We start from the raw sequence: 21,864 nt of genomic DNA, 5'->3' as shown, positions 1-21,864 counted from the left end.
AGTATATATAGAGAATTTGTCATAGAAATTTATGTAAACAAATTTTCAAACACGATTTATTTGAGAGAAGTTGAACAAATTGAGTATTTGAAGTTAAAGTTAAAAAAAAAAAAAAAAAAAATTGAAAGTTGGGTTTCTGTTGTGTGCTTAGACATGAACTCTAAGAAGTTAAAATTTGCGAGTGAAAATCATTATCTCAAAAGTTTTATTGCTATAAATGTTATTCATTCTGTTCAAATTTATATGTCACATTTTTAACTTTGAGAGGTCAAATTTCTTAATTTTGATTGTAAATTTGACATAAAATCTTTAAAATAAAATATACATTTTTAGAACTACAAAAAAAATACTAGTACAAGTCACACTAATTAATAACTTGAAATATCTTAAAGACATGAAAATATTGCGATAAAAATAATTCGTTTGACTCTCAAGATTCAAATACCATCATGTGAATTAGGGAAAAAACAAAATATGACACAGAACCGTTTAGCCGTGAGAATTTTTCACTTTTTATGAATTTTTTTCACTTTGTTTGAAATTTCCAAATACAACTTTCATTATATTCAAACAATCAAATGTTATTTCCAAAAGGTTATTAGCAAACACAATTTCATCTTCAATTCCATTTTAAAATTCCAAATAAAGTGAAAAAATATTTGCTTTTCCTGGCCAAACGCCTGCCTCATATCACAAGTTTTAGAAAAATAGTCCGGCCTAAACCACTAACATAAATGTGGCATTTAGTTCCCTCAACAACTATACCTCTAAAGGTGACAGAAGACCTTTTCCGTAGGAAGCAAAAAATAAAACCAAACAAAGAAACATGATTTCCTCCAAACACTTGTTTCTGATCACGGTGGCGCTACTATCAGTAACCACCACTCAAGCCCAACAGCCAGATTGTGCTTCAAAGTTAGTTCCATGTGCACCTTACCTTAACTCAACCAAACCACCAGCATCTTGTTGTGATCCACTTAGAGAAGCTGTGACTGACGATCTTGCTTGTCTTTGCAAACTTTATGGAAATCCCACTTTGTTACCTAGTCTTGGTATTAATGTTACTCAAGCTATTGGTCTTCCTAAATACTGTAATATCCCTGGTGATGTTTCCGCTTGCAAAGGTACAGTTTTTATCAGTTGAATTATATATTAGAGCAGGTTTCTTCACTTGTTACTAAATTAGTGGACTTTTAGTTCAAACCCCTGATTTTGATTTTGTTTTTGTTTTTGGAAATGAGAAGGACTTGTGATTTGAATTGCGTGTCAATTAGTTGACTTTGATTGAAGCAAAATCTCTACTTCAAATCTGATATTCTTCATTTTTTGTTCTGTCTTTTTTTTTTTTGCAGAAGGTATAAATTTATCTCATATAAATTAATATCTTATATCAAACAAAGTATAAAGTACATCTCAAATTTAAAAAAAGATATCTCATCTTATCTTATTAATCTTGAGATTATTTTATCTCATATCTCCTGGATGGGATAAATTAGTCCCAAGAGATGGGATAAATTAATCCTGAGATAATTTTGTCTATGTACCAAACGATCCCTTAGTGTCGGTTTATTGTTATTACCCTCTTTCCTTTGTATTCCGTCAAAAAGAAATACACCTTTCTACCTGTAATATAATAATTTTACTTTAAATTTAACTTTTTACCTTGTACCAAAATAAATTTTTTTGGTTTATTTTAGACCACAAGTTTTAATTTTTTTTTTTTAATTTCGTGTTCAGTCACGCACCTTCTGAGGGAGTATCTCATAAAGTCATCCTTCTTTTTGGTTACATAACAAAAAAGTGATTTTCTATTAGATAATAACTATTAATTGAGTGATGTTTGAGAAATCAACTTGGAAAAATAATTTCGGGAAATGGACAAAATTTTCTTTGAAAAATAATTGGGGCTTAACTATTTTTGTTTGTAGCTGTCATTTTGGATTTAGCATTAATTTTTATTTTATTTTTGTTTTTGTCACCAGCGGCTTCTCCAAGTTCACGTTCTCCTTCAAAGACAACACCAGGTAACTGAGATTGTATTGCTCATTGTTTCCACTGAATTATTTTTGTTAATTATTGGACCTTTTTTGGTAACAAATGTAAATATTACCATTAACATAAAAAACATTACACTCTAAAGAGCATCTAACCCTATTAACCACCTTCCAGGAAGGGTGTTAATAGCACTAAGCCTACCAACAAACCATCTAATTACAAGAAAAACTTTTGAATCAATGTCCTGCAGCTGCTGGCCTTTCTTGAATACCTCACTGTATCTAGTCTAGTTACAAAATCCTGTTTTATTTGTGTGATCACCGCTTCTGTATTCACAGGTGTTCCCCTATAGAGTTTCCAGTTCATAGTCTTCCATATATTATATATCATTGCACCCCAAAGTGCTGCTATAACTTCCTTGTAGAATTCCCTCCATTTCTTCCTTCTGATCCCTGCTATCACCTGTTTTGCATCCCCAACTGGCATCTGCACTCCAGTCCATTATTTCATAGCATCAAATATTTGTTTAGTCCACCTACACTCAGCAAATATATGCATTTGTGTCTCTCTGGCCTGTTCATCACATAAACAACAGTCTAAATTGTTTACTGGAATTTGCAACCTTTGCAGCCTCACTTTTGTTAGTAATCTCCCTTTAACAGAAGCCAAGCAATAAACCTATGCTTCGGTTGTAAGATTCTGCTCCAAATCAGCTCAGCCCCTCTCAATCTTCTCTGATCTCCCAACATTTGTGTATAGCTTGCTGAGATAGAGTAGTTCCCATTTGATTTCAGTCTGTATATCCCTTGTTGTGAGTACCAGTTCTTCATGTCCACTTTTAAAGCATTTAGTTTCCTTCAGTACCAACTACTGTCCTGTGGAGGTAGATGATCCCATATATTATCATTATTCCTCATATACACACCATGTACCCATCTGTCCTGTGGATTAGTCCTCCAACTTTCTTTGGCACGCACACACTATCCCAAGCCACAATTGCTATCTTCCTTTTTCCCTCTGTAGTGCCCCACAAATACTCTCTGCACTTTTTGTCCACATCTTTGATCACACTTTGGGGTAGAATAAAGACTGATCCCCAAAAACTATGAATTGAGAACAACACTGAGATAATAATCTGCAACCTACCTGCATAGGATAAATGGATAATTGCTTTGAATATACCCTAGTGATTCTGTGGGTGATTTTCTCTGTAAGTTGGTGGCACTTTATTTTGCTCCACTTTTTTAATGAGAGTGGAAGACCAAGATATCTTATAGGAAGAGAGCCAAGAGTGAATCCTGTTTCCTGCAACAATTGGACCTTGTTCCTTTAAATTTACCGAATTGTGATCCACAGGTGTTTGTACTTATGTTTATTTGCTCCACTATGGTATATCTGATAAAGAAGTTGACAATTTAAGTTTATTTCTGCTTTTACGGGCCAATCTTTGTTATATTTAAGTTAAAGCAAGATTACAAATTCAAAGGTTGACTTGATATAGTTGTTCTTGTTCAATAACTCAGAGCCCCCAATTTTGAAACTTTACAGCAAAGTTGTATACCTTGACTTGTTCCAACTATTAAATAAGTTTTCAGTTTACACGGAGTGAGTGACTTGTCGTATAAGGTTTTTGAAATGAGACAAAACACAATATTGTGAACCTTTTGCACAACGAGAATGTGAGTAGATTGTGATGTACCGTAAATTTGTGGTGCGACAAGAATGTTTATGTTGGACTTGTTGATGCACTCAACGTGTTTTGTTAATTCTGTGCTGAAATGAGATTTTCTCGGATGTGAAATTTAATATCAGAGACATAAAGCTTTTTAGAATTGTCTCTCTTCGTTTGCAACTTAGAGGCTTAGAGGAGAAAAAAAAACACAAAATAGTGAATGATGTCTGGTGAGAAATTAAATTCATACAAATAAGTGTTCTGTTGCTTTTTCTTTCAAAGTTCCCGTTCTTCCTGTTTTAATCAAGTTTCTCTACAGTTGCAAAATACTTTTACATTTTGTCCCCAGACACAATCGTTAATTGATTTTAGGAGTACTTAGCTGAAGTCCGTCCTATTTCTTAGCGGTGCTCAATTAAATCTTAGATCTTCGGCCAAAACTTTTGACCTTTGAGAAGCTTGATTTGAGGGAGTCAAGCTGTATCATAGAAGAACGAGTTGAAATGGAAATAAAGTCATTTGTGGTCGAAATGAAACTGTTCTGATTTCACCTGATTACTAAGGGAGCTATGCTTCTCAATCTTTAGAAGCTTGTTCTTCTTATCCAATAAGCCACTGGTATTACACAGCAGTTTATCGTGAATGTGGCTTTTCAGCTTTCTGCATAGCTATGGATTAAGTTTTTAAAGTCTTTTCTAGGCCCTACCCACTGGTCGCATTGTCTTTCTAGAGTAAGTTTCTTTTTCTTCTGTTTTCCACCTCTTGAATCATGCTAATTGAATGTTTTTCTACGGCTGGGAAAGAAAGAAGAATGGGTATAGAGATCACAATAAATTTACAAGTAATGTCTGGAAGGTACCCTGTCTAGGCACTTCTAGTCACTGAACTGGACAGGAGGGTTAGCCAAATGGAGCACGGAAGTGTCTATGTCTAAATTATATGCATCCATCTCTTTCCTCATTTAGAATTAATCTCCTAGTCAAATGTAGATTCAAGATGGCATTAATTTGCATTGCGTTCTTGCTCACAATATTGTCCTCATGATGAATTTTTTACATGGCACCAGCTGCAAAAGAAAAAAGTGGAGTGAGCAGGGTCGCATGGACTGGAATGTCAAGCTTACTCGTGCTCTTTGCTTCTTTCGTGCTTGCTTAGTTAAGTGCTGGGGAAATGTTGATGAATTTCTTTACTTCAGTATCATTTAGGGAGTTGGCAGATTGCATTTCATGAATTTATCACTTGTATTCTGTGAAGTTTGCATTGTATTAGATGCTGAGATGAACTAAATTGATGTATGAGTTGGAGGAGATATTTTAATGTTTCACGATTTGCATACTTTGTGTTTGTATGTTCTTGGTGTATTCGTGGGGTTTTAAGCGAAATGTGGCAGGTTTTTTATTAATATTAGAAAGGGCCTTTTCTTTTCCAGTCATATCATTCTTGGCACTAGACAGCAAGAACATGTAAACACAAAATGTACCAAAGAAAGATTTAACATCATGAGCTATTACTCTTTGAAAGCCTCATCTATGCATCTTTGTTTTAATCGTGCAGGGGAGGAACTAAGAGTTCTAACTACTAGTTTGACAGAACTCAATAGCTTTGGCCAGGCTAAATTTTGTATTTTTTGTTAAGAAATCTGCTTACCGGAACCTGCTAAGCTGCATTTTCTAGACATTAAAATTCATAAACTCAAAATTCTGAATCCGGCTCTAAACTCTTTGTAGGTCGCCCCTAACACATATGTCCTCATCTAAATGACTATATATGTATAACTAGTTTCTTAATAGGCAAAAAGTCATAGATAACCCGCTAAACTTTGCCACATTTTCCTCTGAGGTATCTAAACCGAGGGTTGTACCTATTGGGTACCTAAACCAGTCCAAATTCGATTCCATTGGGTGCCTTTTGGCTACGTGACGCAGCAATTAGGTCCACTTTTTATTGGGCGCGTGGACAGCCCTTTTTTTCCTTAAATTTTTTTTTCTTGATTAAAATTTTACCTCTTTTAAATAAAATTTAATAGATAAATAAATAAAAAAACTAACCTCCCCCCCCCCCCCCCCCAACCACGGAACATCTGTCCCCTGACCCCACCCCACCCCTTCCCTTTCGCCCACTCCACTGTACGTTCTCCTCTTCTAATTCTTCTTCTTCCCTTTTTTTTTTCCTCTTCTTCTTGTTCGTTATAACACTTCATTTCTTTTAATTATGTATATAAAATTAATTTGTGAATTGGATGTTATTTCTTACCATCATTTTCTTTGTCCTTTTTGGATCTGAAAAGTAGCATTATCATCTTATTCACCGGAAAAAATGGGGATTCACCATTACTATGACTCTTTTTTTTATTTTATTTTTTATTTTTTATCTCACCTTCATTGGTTAACTTATATTTAGCAAGAACTTTAAAGGTTGGTGGGTCTTGTAAAAACATTGATAGACCTAAATAAGAGAAGAAAAGGGAAATAAATTATTGGTGGGGTGGGGGGACGGCGGTTGGGGGTGGTGGTGCGGCGGTCGGTTTCTTTTGCAGTTGGGGGGGCAAGGAGATGAATTTTGGGGGGGGGGGGGGGGGGGCGTGTTTTAATTATTATGATGGACCCCCACCGCCACGTGTCATGTTTGCATTTGACAAAGTTGTCCCGTCATGGAGAGTGTACCTAATTTTGCTAATTATTGTGAAAAAGGTACCCAATGGGATTGAATTTGGACTGGTTTAGGTACAAATAGGTACAACCCTCGGTTTAGGTACCCTAGAGGAAAATGTGGCAAAGTTTAGGAGGCCATCTATGACTTTTGCCTTCTTAATAAGAGTTTCGTAATGCTTCTCACCATGTTGTCATGCTTCAGATGCCTTTATCAATTGTGAGAGAACAGGCAAATTTCACCATGAAAATAACAAGCCGGTTAAGATTTTCTTTGAATTTGAAGTTCTTTCCTGGAAATAGTAATAGTTGGTTAAACTTATAAACTTGCTATATCTGCTGGTTTATTATGTCTAATATGTGCAATGCACCTTATGGTGCTTCAACTAATATGTATCCAGTATTTAAAGGAAAAATAGAAGTGTCTTAGTCAGTATGTATACCTTAAAATTCTATTAAACGTGAGAGATATTATTTGGAAATGTTATATCTGTTCTTTTAGAGTACATTTTAAGAAAGAAAGCCAGCCCTTTTAGTGTTTCGAATCATTCTTCTTTGTTTTCGTATTTCTTAGGTTTTCAGTGAGGAGAACACCGAGCAAAGTTTTGGAAAAACACCCGTTCAAAACTAAGGCTCAGTCTTTGCTCCGTAAAACTTTTTCTATTTTTAAATAATGATAGGAAAATGATCATTATCAGTAAGTTAATTTTTATTATTACTTAAAATTATATTTGATACATCACTCTCTTGGGATGCTTTGTGCACAAGACTGTCATTTACTTAAAATTATATTTGATGTTTGCATTGCCCTTATGAAAATATTAAATATTCAATCTGAATAATGAGTAGCAACTAAATATCCATGTTATCCCAAGTTCTTCACGAAAATTCGTAACCATTTTATATAAATTTTAACTCTTTTTTTTCCCCTACTATTCTTGTTCAATCTAATTCTGAATTTTGAGTAACTAATTAATCTCTCGTTCAGATGTTAGCAAGCTTGATATAATGTGAATTACCGAGGTGAATGAGAGAGAGGGCCGAATCGGGTGAATATTCCGCCCCGGAAAATCTAGGATTTAGAAAAATAAGAATAATAAAATAGCAAGGTTAATAAATGATAATAAACCCCTAATAGAAGTGCAATTGGTTCTGATATGAACCTTTTCAATTTCTTAGAGAAAAAATCAAAGAATACGAAAAAGTCAGCAACTAACCAATAAAAATATAACACCAAACAACTACTCCCTTCATTCCTTTTTAAGTGATTTTTGGTCTTTTTAGTTTATTTTGAAAACAAGTGATTTCGTAAAAACTCAAGAAGCTATTTTTTTTTTTTTTACATCTAATAAGTGTTGAACAAATTTATAGAAAGTCTTTTAGAACTTCTTTACATTTCTTATGCATATGTTAAAGGTTATTTCGTAAAATAACCATCTTAATTAATGCTATTAAGTGACATTCTTAATGAGTGTGCCAAACCCTTTAAAAATCACTTAAAGAAAATGGAGGGAATAATGATTACTCACTCATTCCGTTAACTTTTACTTCAATATTGTACTAAAAATAAATTTTCACTTTTACTTGTCCACTTTAGTATATATTAAGAGAAAAATATTTTTTTAAAAGTTTTTTCGCTTAACATTTACTACTCATTCCCCAAATACATTATGAAATGTTAATAGTCAATTTTAGCTATGATTGACTTTAATTGAAACATTGAAGTACTTCAATTGAGCTAAAACTAGGATTGAATAACAATTAGTAACTTTTAATTTAATTGAAACAATTTTTTTTTTAAAAGGACAAAATGGAAACAAGCAATCAACACTATTATTAACTGTAATTTAAACATTGAATTACTTCACCTAGATCGTATATAAGATTGAGAAAAAAAAATTTTACTAAGTTTTGATTTCATTCAATATTGTGCCAATTTGTGCCAAAACGAGCTGTGTCATTTAGCATTACCTTTTTTTTTTTTTAAATCTTATTGAAGCTTTCCAGAAAAAGTTAGTATGTGGTATTTTGTAGGATATTTAACCATATGAAATAGAATTAGAGGCTAATTACAATAACAAATATATAATTTTTTTATGAATTATACGGTAAAATGACAGATTTACCCTTGATCGTCCCACTTCATCATCTTTCTATATATTAATAATAAAGATGATATCAAAGCCGTTTATTACTGCTCACCCCCAAAATAATAGTAAATCGTTCAACGAAGAGAATCCGTCATCACCGCGCATTACACCAGAAGGTAAACATGAATTGCATCCATTAAGGAGAGTGATAATAAGGAAAGGTGAAAAAAGCAATGCATGGACTTCATATTCCAATTAATGAGAATACAAAAGCCCTACCTGATTTGGAAGTCCTAAATTATAAGAATTTCAGTATTTACAAAGAAAGATGACACCTAAACCTACAAAGATTTTCGAAACCTAAAAATGTGATTTTGCACAGTTCTTTTAAGCTTCTAAACCTAAAAATGTGGTCTTCTTTTACGAATATGGTATATGTTACATAAACAAAATAAGAAAAAATTCAATGCATAAAATTAATATATCAAATAATAAGAAAAAAAATAATACATAAAATTTAGTTAATTTTGAAGTACAAAATATCAGGGCACTAATTAAAGTCTTAAATATTAAAGAAATAGTAAAAAGAATACAATTGAGAAAGAATGATTGAGCAATTAGTTATTGACCACAAAAAAAGAAGGAACATCATATTTTCTAATGCAAAATAGATACTCGATATTCGACAACATAATAAATTTCTTTTACAATCTTCGCTAAAACTGCATGAACACGAAAGCATTTGTGCACCGGTTTTCTTCTAGTGTAATTCAACATATTATATTGGCAAAAGACATAATTTGGGTTGTAAATTGTTGCGGGGTGGGAGTTGGGGTGTGTGGGGGGCTATCACTTGATTAAATTTTGTTTTAGGCTCATCGTCTACCAGTGAACACCTTTATCGTCGAACGCATGACTTTCTTTGAATTTCACATAAGTATGTCATAGTATCGTCTATAGTAAATAAAAAAGACGTTCACAGTTTTATTAATGAGGCATGTTTGTAGTTTTACAAAGGAAAAAGTGAAACAAATTGACTTTGGAAAGGTCTAGTTTTAGAGAAAACCACACAAGCTAAGCTAGCTGTTTCTACATTCTTTTAAATATTCTTATTTTGTGTTGCTGACAAGTTGGTATTTTACCAATTTATCTCTTTTTTAATCTTAGAATTTTGCTACGTTTGATTGATTAAGTAGTGCATTTAATGCCGTTTATTTCTATTTTACAGATTTATGTGATTTACAAGTGATCGGGAGAGATAACAAGTGAAAACAAGTCAAAAGAGGCCAAATTGAGAAAACGGAAAAAATGGCTGAAAATGCAATTTCGGGTCAGATTTGCAAAAACTGAAAGTTACGGGCTGTTTTTGTCATTTTTTAATGTGGGAATATTGGGAGCTATAAGAGCATGACTTGGGAGAAAATATCATTATCTTTGGTCATTCAGCACAAGTTTTGGGGACTAGGGTTCCCACACCACACTTGGGGATTGAAGATTTGAAAAGAAATTTTTTAATCCTTTACTCATTTCTTCAATTCCTTGCTATGTATTGAATATCTAAGTGTGTAGCATTTCATTTCTATACTTGAACCTTGATTATGGAAGTATACATTGTTAAAATTTGGATTGAAACTCTTGTTTTGCTTATGTATTGAATGATTTTTATTTCTATTGAAGTGGGTCTTTGTTGTTTTAATTAATCTTGTTCTTTAATGTTTCTTAAGGGATTAGCTAACCCTAAGACCCGCTCGTTTACTTCGATTTGAGCTCGAGAGAGGAAGATTGAGGTTGGGAAAGATTAATTAACAAAAATTGGGGTTTTAAAACCCATCTAATAACTTAAGTTAGAGATAGGAAAGTTACTTGAGATTATATTGATTGTGCTTAATATCACACTCTAAGGCTTGAGAAACTTAGAGTGAAATTCATTAATTTGGTCGAGAGACTTTCGATGAGATTTTAGAGATCATTATCTAATTAGCATAAACTCACTCTTAGTTGTAAAATCGTGAAATACATTGGATCGTTACTTGAGAGTAAATTCCCTTGTATTCATGCTTGTGGCCATTGATCATTTTACTTGCTTTCTAGTTAGTTTTATCTTTTTTTAGTTGTTAAATCAAAAACCCAAATATTGAAGAAAAAGTGTTTGGCTTAGCGTAGAAAGTGATAATTCCTTACTTGTTTAAATCGCCTAGCATATTGTTCCCTATGGGATCGACCCCGACTCATAGTTGGGTAAATTATATTGCGACGATCTTGTACACTTTCTCTTTGAGGAGTCAATTTGGACGTTATCAGTTGCATCGATCAACAACAAAGTAATATTGGGATTCTGAATTTGAGATTTTAATACATAAAATCAATTTTGCAATACTTCAAAAGAATAAGATGATAGACAAACAAGCTGTAATTAATTATTTTAGTGAAAGTGCATTCCAAAAGGTAAAAAAGACTCTGAGATTAGCAACAAACTGAAATTATAAATTTAAGAAAGTTGTTAAATAAGCACAAGACATAACATATTAACATAGCATAAGATTTAAGATACACTTCGCTTTTACTAAAGTTTACTTTTAAAATAGCTGATAGATTATAGTTGGTTGAAGACAAGTGCAACAAACTCAAATATATCTTACATGTTTTTTCCATGTAAATGAAAAAAACATAATATATATATATATATATATATATTCCAAAGTTTGCTTCAATTCAGCATCTAATTAAACCTACACAAGACAACATTATGCTTCTCATTAGATATATATGTATATTACAAGAAAAAGCAATATTATTGAAACAAGAACTCTAAAATCAATTGTTGTTGCTCGCGGACACCTGCTTGACGCACCGTCAAGAATGTGTGTGTATATACTCCAAAGTTTGCTTCAATTCAGCATCTAATTAAACCTACACAAGACGACATTATGCTTCTCATTAGATATATATGTATATTACAAGAAAAAGAAATATTATTGAAACAAGAACTCTTACGTCAATTGTTGTTGCTCTCGGACACCCGCTTGACGCACCGTCAGGAATGTTCCTAGATTACTGCATACCAAAACTTTAGTTAGAGATCTATTACAAAGTGGATACAAACAAAACTGAAGTTTTCTAAAAAAAGATTTAACTTATATATACAGGTAGTGTAAATAAATTTGTACTTTCCGCAATTTCATATGTTGTATGTGTTACTTACCTTAGTATTTTTCATATTTACTAATTCTACTTAATGTAGGCAGTTCTGCGGTTACATACACATAATTATCTTTTAGGTGGCATAATAATGTAAGAATTCTTCACGTGATATTACTGTATCGAGAGTTAGACTCTCATATCTCGTTTGGTTATAAGGATAAGAGATACCAATTAAGAGATATAATGTGGGACTACTTTATTCTATGTTTGGTTGAAAATTTTATTTCAAAATAAGCAATTGAGATTGTTTATACTACTTTATCCTAAGTTGTTTATGAGCATATCTCAAATCTATACCAATTAAAAAAAAAAAAAAAACAACAACAACAACAGAGAATTGGTGAGTAGTATGAAGCAACGCCAAGTGATAACATGGATCGACTGGAAGATCAGTAAAAGCCTTTCTTTCCACTGCCCCATGTTGTACCAAACACGATAAAAGAAAAAGATAAAACAATTAATAATATTAGAGTACTTTTATCTTATTCGTCTATCAATTTATTTTTTTGTTCCAGCTAATTAGTCGCTTTTTGGTTGATATTGTTATACCCCATTTTAACCGGGTTGAAGCGGAGTACAACATATTGGTGATTCCTATTTTTGCTTATTTTAAGGAGTCGCCACCTAATTAAATTTAACGGTGAATTAGGACACCCAGATGTTAACTAAGGTAAAGTTAAAACTAAACCTCTGTTAATAGTCTGCTTAACCAATGTGATTCTAGGTAAGGGCTCTATATTATCCTAAAGGGAAGGGGTTAGGCATCATTTAGAATCCGTTAACTACGGTTATCCGGCCAAACTTAGGTGAGTTAATTAAGGCTAAAGATGCAAATATAATATTTAAAATTAACGAAAATAGCTTATAGATACTACTAAAGTTTAAAAGGAAATATAAATGTTGTTTCAGAGAAAATACAATGGTTTGTATAAAAGAAGATCTTAAATGCCATTTCGAATAAAAACTTATAAAAGTTACTAAAGCTCTAAGTGATAATGCTTTTGAAAACAAGATTTTGCATAGAATATATAAATAGACGAAAACACGAGTTTTTGTGCAATATTTTAATAAATATTTGAAACAACTCAAAATGATAAAATGTTAATTGATTTTATGATTTAAGAGCAAAAATATAGAAAAAAAACAACTTATGTGAGCTTTCTTTGTCCTTTTATTAACTATGCTTAAAAAATATGCGTAATTGGCTCAAAACTTAAAGAATTCTATAAAATATATTTGAGCTTATATTTGCGTATTAGTGACGTTTTGGAAATATGACTTCCCTTTACTTGAAGTATATATAGTTACGTTATTTGCAAATCAATTATTCTAATGAAAATAAATATTGCAGATGCTATAAATAGTTTTGACGAAAACCAAGCAGGAAATGAATCTTATGGAATTAATTATTGATTCTCCTTAAATTAACTAACCATTACCAAAATTAAACCCCATTAATTTCGCTAAGGTTTTATTTTAAACTAAGAAAACGAAAAAAGACAAACAAAGAGTTAGTTGTATAGTACAAATTAATATGCATAAAATAAGAAGAAGAATAGATAATTTAAATGGGTTCAGCCCATTTGAAAAAAATGCTGCAATCGGGCATGGGCTCAGCCCCCCTTTTTTTGAGCTGCTACGGTCTGTTTTGCTGTTGTTGGGCCTCGGCCCAGCAGAAATTTGGGCCTCGAACACGGAGAAGATTCTGTTGGGCTTTTAGCCCAACACCGAATATGGACGAAGAACGAGTCACTCGGACTCGTATGTGGTGATCATGCAAAAATGAAAAGAAAAGGATTAGCATGTAATCGACGAATGTTAAACATATATATATTGTAAGTTCCCAAAAACAAACCAATATTTACAACATATTATTTCTTGCACAAATACATATTTTGCTGATCTGACGGCATGATAGTGAATGATACTTGAAAATTTAATATCTAACTCAATAGCAATTTCGCTGGCTTCAGTTTTCTAAACTGAGGAAAATATGGGCCTTATGTATTCTGCCAATCTTAGTCGTATACATGATATTCCTAAGATATGTACACCTGGATGCATATATCACATGTATATCAAGTGTATGCCCCTTGCCTTAACAAAATTGAAATACTTATAAGTATATTGAGGATATTCCCAAACAATCACCATACAACAGCCAATGCGAAACACAGAATCAACTCATGTTTTGAAATATTTCAACTAGCTATGCCGATATGCACGAGATTCCTTGTCGGATCTCACTCTCAAGTTCATAAGTAGCAATTTCAACATATGTTATTTATAAGATGAGAAGTTATTCCATTTTTTGACATATGAATGGGATAAGGACTGTTTTCCAGATTTTTTATCTTGAGCAAAACAACCAAAAGCTAAAAATGTATACTTAAATGCACCCTGAAAAAGAAGATATCAAACTATGGAACCCCTTTATATAAACAGGTTTGAGATTTCTGCATGTGTTTGAATGCATAAAGAGACGACCAAACAACCCCCAAACAGGTTCTCAACAAAAAGAAAAAAAAGAACTAAAACACATTCAATTCATAGAAAAGGGTTCATATCACCCTTGGATATTCAAACAAGCATTCAAACAGCAAGTCATTTTTAAAGGAAAAAAATATGCAAGCATATATAATTACGTGAAGGCACATACTAGCAATCGAAATTCATGCATATTGAGTACATGTTGGTGATTTGAGGATGGCATGCTGAGGCTGCTGAGGACAGGCATGAGGGATGAGCTTATGCTAGTGCCAAACATTATATAGAATTCTTATATTTGAGCAAGGTAAACAAACTTTCTCAATCTTGTTAGAGAGCAACAAACATAGAAATTCTGAATCGAGGCTCAATCCTAGCAGTCATCTGACTTCGCATAACTTAATGTTATCACTGGAACTGGAGATATGCTTTCTACACTTAAGGGGGCAAAAAGGAAAGATGTGCAAATGGGCATAAGTGGTCAAAAGGGCATACAAAACATGCTCAAACAAACACATATGTAAACTAAACAGCTATGCCCAGTACCAATGCATTACAGACCACCATATATTTCAAATGAGTTCACTAGCACACTCTTAACAATTTAGGATCACTTTGGGGTTAAGCTTTTATCTAAGCATATCTTCAAATTGGCATAAGAAAAAACAAGCAAGGAATATCTATTAAGGGATTAAGACACATGACTCAGCACAAAACAACTCAAAACAGTTTCTACATCAGACTTAAATGAATACCAATATCAGACAGTCATGCTAGAGTTTCAGCACCACTTCAAATTAATTTACATGCAAAGACACCACATCTATCCTGGCAACAGAACAACAGCAAACAATAGCAAAACCAGGCTTTAAGCGAACGATAGGCAGGAACTAGACCAACATGTACCTTGCAGCCAGACTACGTAAAAAAAAAAGCAAACATCTGAATCTTGCTATACAATAGCTAATCGATTAATCATAACAAGAACATCACACAAATCATGATGAACTAAAGCAAAACCAATATATAAATGCTTAATACAGGCAGACTAGAGCCAACATAATTTCTGAGGCGTATTTGACTAAACCAGCTAAAAAAAAAACAACTAGATCATGCTTAATATGTTAGGGTATAATAACACATAAGACATATTTGACTGCATAAAACTAAACTAAGCTAATATATAGGATTCGATAAATTAAGCTGGGACTAACATATAAAACAGGCTTAACTATTAAACTAAACTAACACAGGAAAACATGTTTTTGCTAACTAAGCTGGCACATAAACACATATGCATACAGGTAACTAAAAAAGGGAAAATATGAAATGAATAGACAATGGAGTTGCGGACCTTCTTCAGGTGCAACGAAATGGAGCCTCGAGCCTCCGATCTACCTCGAAACGACACAAAACTCCGAGCTCTCGATTCTCAGACTCGAAACAGTGAAACTTAGTAGCTTTTCAAAGGGTTTGAAGGAATTGGTAGGATTCGATTTTGAGGTGTTTTATGGTTCAAGAACCTCTTTTTTTTCAGGGGGGTTTTCTGATTTCTCTTTAAAATCCTCAGTACTTGGAGAGTTTTCAAAAAAAAAATCCAGATTCTGTGGGGTTTTTTTTTCGGTCCAAGAAGCCGCCGCTCTTTCGAATCTCTCCCCTTTCTTTATGGTTGTTTGAAGGAGGCGAGAGAGGGAAGAGCGTGGGGAACAGGAAGGTGTGGGGGGTGACAGTGGCGTGGGGGGGACAAGGCGAAGTGGGGGTGGCAGGGAGGAATGGCAGAGGTGAGCGTGGGAGAGAGGTGTTTGTGTCGGGTGAAGGGGTGTGGCGGCTAAGGAGATGAAGAAGGGAGGGAGTGAAAGAGAAAAGAGGTAGGGTAAAATAAGGGGATTGGGCCGGACCGGGTCGGGTAAAAGTAGAATTGGGCTGGACCGTTGGGAAAATAGGTAATGGGCTGGTTATTTGGTCCGAAATGTTTATGAGTTGATTGGGCTTTGATTTGGGTCAGATAAATCAAAATACGGACTGAGTGCAAGAAATAGTTTTGGCTCCTGAATAAAAGACCCATTTTAATTAACCATATGCTGAGTGTGACAAAATTTTACCTGATACGAAATATGTAATTATTATGGCTCAGGTAATAAAATTATATGATGCTGTAATAGTCGTGCAATAATATTTTAGCAATAAATAAACGCTATCATTTAATTGCGCGAAATAAATGCGATGCGTATGCAGAAGGTGGTAAGATGTTGTAACGCAAATACTGGTAATAATAATAACAAATAATAATAATGATGATAATAGTAATAATAATAATGGCAGTAGTGACGGTAGTAAAGATAGTGAAAGGATAATGAAATGCCGGTATTAATAAAAGCTAATAATTATAGTAAAAATGCAAATAATTATTTTTTTGAAGTCGTCAAAATATTGGAAACGAAAAAATAGGTATTTCGAGGAAAGGTGGGACAAAATTGGGTGTCAACAGATATTATTTATCTTGTTAAGTTCAAGAATCTAGTTCATGTTAAAAGTAATTTATCTAAGTTCTTAAAATATTTGTCATGATTTATTTCAATTATTATCAAGATATTTTCGTAAATGCCAACTTTTGGCACTGTATATCACATATTAGTAAAAACTAAGATGAGAAATTGAAAAAACCGATAAAAACTGAATCTATGAAAGACCGACTTAATGGTTTGGTCTGATTTCAGTATTTGAAAAATCAAATTAATTGGTCAGTTTTTTCTTTTAGGGAAAATTCGATCCAAATCGAATCATGAGCACCCCTACCTTCAGCATCCAGAATAAGATCAAGTTGTTTTCCTCAAACTTATGATTTGCAAGGAATAGAGTACCATAAGCAAAAAAATTCTTCAATTCTGCAGGAAGATGTAGCTAAGTACTAAAGCTGGAAACATTCCATCTTTAAACTAAGTCAAGTCTCACAAATCGCTTTTCAAAATAAAATCTCACTCCTCAAAAGGAACGTAATTCATAGTACTCCCGAGTATTTTGGCCACTAACGACAATTCTTTACATTTTCTGGCCATTTCGAACCTTATCGCATCGACATTCTCCTCCTGCCAGTAGTATTATCCAGAATTGCCCTTTGCTTCATCAAATTCCAATTGTCCTTGTCAGGTAAAAGCGACAGGAGGTACGGGTCTGAATCAACAATATTCAACACAATTCTAGTTCGCATAATAATAATAACCTTAATACCTTTGGAACCAAATTTTAAAGGTGTCGTAAGACTTTTCAATCGTTGTACTTCTCACTCCACATGTAATCTAATATAAGCAAAAACCTTTACCCCTAAGCAATTCTCTTAGTGGCTGACTCTTTTTTTTTTTTTTGAGCCGTCCAAAATATCAGAATCATATCTCATACTCCATTTTCACTGCAAAATATTATCATAAAAATTCACAAAAATTAAAACGAAGGATATGACTGAAGTAGATCCGTGAAATAAAGAAGGAAAATATACTCAATGGTCAATACATAAGAGCCGTCCAAAATATCAAAATCATATCTCAAAAAGCTACTCTGAAAATTTAAACCTTACCAATCATCTTAAGCATTTTGGGGCGATACAGCTCCCGCCGTCACCTCCTCCTCTTCCTCCAGCATCTCAGGATAAATCAAAACCAGCATTTCCCATAAGTGCTTCAGCTACATCAACACCATCTAACTTCGTTATGCATTATTACTTACGTTGAATTCCTTCCTTTTTAAAAAAAAATTATATAATTTGGAAAAGAAAATATAGAAACATAACATATTTAAGTTGTTTCAATAATCAAGTGTTCTTGTTATTCAATCTCTTCAGTAAATTACGAACTTTGTCTACATTTTTATTATAAGAGTATGAAACTCCAAATGATATGTTGTATGAATAAACATATGTTTCCCTTTACGGACTATCAATGACGGTAACAATTTTTTGATAACGATAAAGTAGTTAAAATGACAGAAGAGAACATAAATCGACAACATCATTTGTAAGAAACTATTGTTGACACCCAATTTTGTCCCGTCTCTCTACCAAAATACCTATTTTTAAGCTTCTAATATTTTTTGGAAAAAAATAAAAAATATATATTATGTTTACTATAATTATTAGCCTCTTATCAATACAGCCATTGTATCATTCTATCAATTATTATTATTTACCGTATTTTATTATTATTATTATTATTATTATTGTTATTATTATTATTATTATTATTATTATTCACAATTTTTATCATTTCGGCATTTTACCAGCTTACGCGCACACATCGCATTTATCTTTGCATAATTAAATATAAAGTATTTATTTTAGTGCGGATTTTCGAAGAAAAAATAATATATATTATTACACGGCTATCATAACACCATATGATCTTATTACCCGAGTCTAATAATCACACATTTTTTGGTATTAAGTAATATTTTGTCACCCTCGGTATATTCATTAATTAAAATGGGTCTTTTCTTCAAATTTAAAGCCAAACTATTTCTTGCACTCGATCCGTATTTTGACTTACCGGACCCCAAATCAAAGTCCGATTAACTCCTAACATTTTTTGGATTAGATCATATTTTTTATCTCAATTTTTAGACCAGTCCATATTTTTAATTCATTAGCCCATTTTTAATACCCGGTCTAAAAATTGACCGGGTCCATAAATGAACCGGGTCTGACCCATCTCGTCCAAAAAAAAGGGAAAACCCTTATTTCCCCTCATTTCCCATCCCCGCCGTTTCTCCTCCATCTCTTTCCCTCTCCCTTTACCCCTAACCCTAGCGCCGCCCATCTCCCTCACCTGACGCCCCACGTTTCTTCTACCAACTCCACCACCGTCCGACACCTCCACTCACCCGACATCTCTGACGCACACGCACCCCTCTGTCATCTCCACCGCACCTTTACCCCCACGCGTCTGACTTCTCCGCCTCCCTTCCCTTATCCACCACCGTCTCCACCATCCTCGTCCATCACCGCCTCCAACCTCCGCACCACCACCTCCACTAATCCACTCCGTCGCCACCCCACCACTTCACCCGACATCTCTGACACTCCACCACCGTCCGACACCTCCACTCACCCGACATCTCTGACGCACACGCACCCCTCTGTCATCTCCACCGCACCTTTACCCCCACGCGTCTGACCTCACCACCTTCGTCTGTCGCCACCACCTGACACACCCATACCCTGACACACCCACTCCTCTGACACCCACGTTACCCCTGTCACACCCACGCTACCCTCACCATCACCCCAGCTCGTTTTGTCTCCCCCGCTCCTCTCTCCTTTTTCTTCAACTCAAAAGAGCCAAAACCCTATAAATGGTCGACGTTGAATCCGAAATTGGACAGGTTTGAAAACCCCCCAAAAATTGCCTTGCAAAACCAGAGGTGAACCCGAAATCCCCTTTCAAAAAATGAGTTCTTGAATCCCCATAAATCCCCTACAAAAATAGGGATTTCGAATCGCAAAAAAAATGCTCTGAAAATCAAAGTTCTGAAACGAGTTTTGAAACCCCGAAAAAGCTCTAAAATATGAGTCTTTTAGTCGCCTATAATTCCCCAAAATACGAGTTCTATTAGCAATTTCAATTTTGTTTTATTATCAAATCAAAATATCAAATCAATTTTATTCTCGTTTACTTTGGTGCTGCTGTGAGTCCGAGCATCGCAAGCTCGGGTTCGGCGGTGTTCGAGGTAGATATCGAAACCCTCGCCTCATTTCGCTGCGCCCGAAGAAGCTCTGTCCGCAGCAAATAAAAATTCTGGGCTAAAAGCCCAACAGTAGCAGCAGCTGGCCCATTTGATTTATTACCCTTTCATTTTATTTTGTGCTCATTGATTTGTATTAGGCAACTAACTTTTTAGTTTTAGATAAATCTGGATCAATTAGTAGGTTTGGTTAGAGAATGGGTAGTTAGTTTAAGGGAAAGAACTAAAAAATATTTTGTGAACATCTTTTAAGATTATCTAAATTATGCACGCGTTTAGCCGAATGCAGTTAATAATACATAATTTTATTTATACTTCTAAAAAATGCAAAGTCAATTAATATTTCATCGTTTAGTTTGTTCCAAGTATTTATTAAAACACTCCACAACCTGCATATTCTTCTATTTTTATTTCATGCAAAATCTTATTTTTTAATAGCATTATTATTTAAAGTCTTTTGCAACATTTCCAAATTTTTTTTTTTTTGAACGGCGTTTGAATTTTCCTCTTTTATGCAAATTATCATATTTTCCTACAAATTTCATTCTAAATAACATTTTATTTAAAGCATTAGTAATATTTACGAATTTTATAGCATATGAAATCTCCTTTGATACAAATTATTCACATTGTTCTATAAGTTTATTAGCATGCTTATTTAAAGCCTCAACAATGTTTATAAATTTTTATTTCAAATAGCATTTTGAAATCTCCTCTTATGCAAATTACTAGTCTTATTTTTAATATCCTTATTATTTGAAATCCTTTATATGTTTTATTATGAATAGCATTTACTATATTTTCATTTAAAATCTAACCGACATTCATAAGTCCTATTCTAAAAAATGGCATTTAAAGTTTTCTTTTATATTATATTTTCTGTAAACCTTATTTTCACTAATATTTTCCTTCTAAAACTTTAGCAACATTTGTGAACCATTTTAAAATTTAAGCATTATATTTACTCTAAATTAATTAACCTAAGTTTGGTCGGATAACCGTAAGTTAACGGATTCTAAAGGATGTCTAACCCCTTCCCTTTAGGATAATATAGAGCCCTTACCTAGAATCACACTGGTTAAGCAGACTATTAACGGAGGTTTAGTTTTAACTTTACCTTAGTTAACAATTAGGTGTCCTAATTCACCGTAAATTAATTAGGTGGCGACTCCTTAAAACAAAATAAACGGGAATCACCAATACGTCATACTCCTTAAATCAACCCGGTTAAAATGGGGTGTGACAACTATCAAGTGAGATACAAATACAAACGAAATTCATCATATTGAATTAATTTAGTGCGTCAATGTGTTTGTTGGTTAACGTGATACACACGCGCAACGCACCTACGTTAAAACTAATAATAACCTAATTATGAAAAAGAAGTTGATCTTCGTAAAAATGGAGAACTAATAACCGGAGGAGAAACATGTTATAAAAAACAGTGAAGGGGTAAAGCTGAAACTATGGGACCTACAAGGAGTCATATTAAGGAGTAGTTTGGACATGATTTGAGTCATGATATGAAATCAGTGATTTGAAATTATGATGATTTGAAGTTGAAGTTTTGTTTGAACATGCAATTTGGATTTCTTTAGTTGTGTTTTTTCTCATAGAGATAAAAACCCTATAAGTTGTGAAAACTATCAAAACTTTCACACTTCTTATACAATCTTATCAAATGAGCAAATCATAATTCAGAAAAAAATTAATACGCTACTAGAAGGCTTTTCTAAAAGATACAACATCAATTGATCAAACTTTAGTTCAATAAAAAGGAAAATTCAACAGGAGTTGTAGTGTAACTATATAATCCTTCCACATGGTTGGTAAGAGTAAATTTGTTATAAATATACTATCAACTTACAAATCTTTTAATAGTTGATATAAATAGTTAGTAAACATGATCGATGAATATATCTACCAACGTATGGATATTTTTTACAAAATTTAAGCTTATGGGTCAACTTTTACATTTAAAATTTGAAATCATGATATGAAGTTGAAATTGAAGTTTTGTGCAAATTGCATAAACAAACGC

General features: G+C 33.4%; 1 protein-coding gene across 1 annotated transcript; it reads left to right on the top strand.

Moving 5' to 3' along the window:
- The first annotated feature begins 728 nt into the window (after positions 1-728).
- Positions 729-5,002, top strand: LOC132635060 (non-specific lipid transfer protein GPI-anchored 7-like). Its single transcript, XM_060351278.1, has 3 exons — positions 729-1,124; positions 1,983-2,024; positions 4,734-5,002. Exons 1-3 carry the CDS (start codon positions 827-829, stop codon positions 4,820-4,822), a joined length of 429 nt encoding a protein of 142 aa, XP_060207261.1. The 5' UTR covers positions 729-826; the 3' UTR covers positions 4,823-5,002.
- Positions 5,003-21,864: the final 16,862 nt, after the last annotated feature.

Source organism: Lycium barbarum, chromosome 4 (assembly GCF_019175385.1).
Source record: "Lycium barbarum isolate Lr01 chromosome 4, ASM1917538v2, whole genome shotgun sequence".
Taxonomy (NCBI): domain Eukaryota; kingdom Viridiplantae; phylum Streptophyta; class Magnoliopsida; order Solanales; family Solanaceae; genus Lycium; species Lycium barbarum.
The sequence above is the reverse complement of the archived record's forward strand: the minus strand, read 5'-3'. Positions and strand labels throughout refer to the sequence as shown.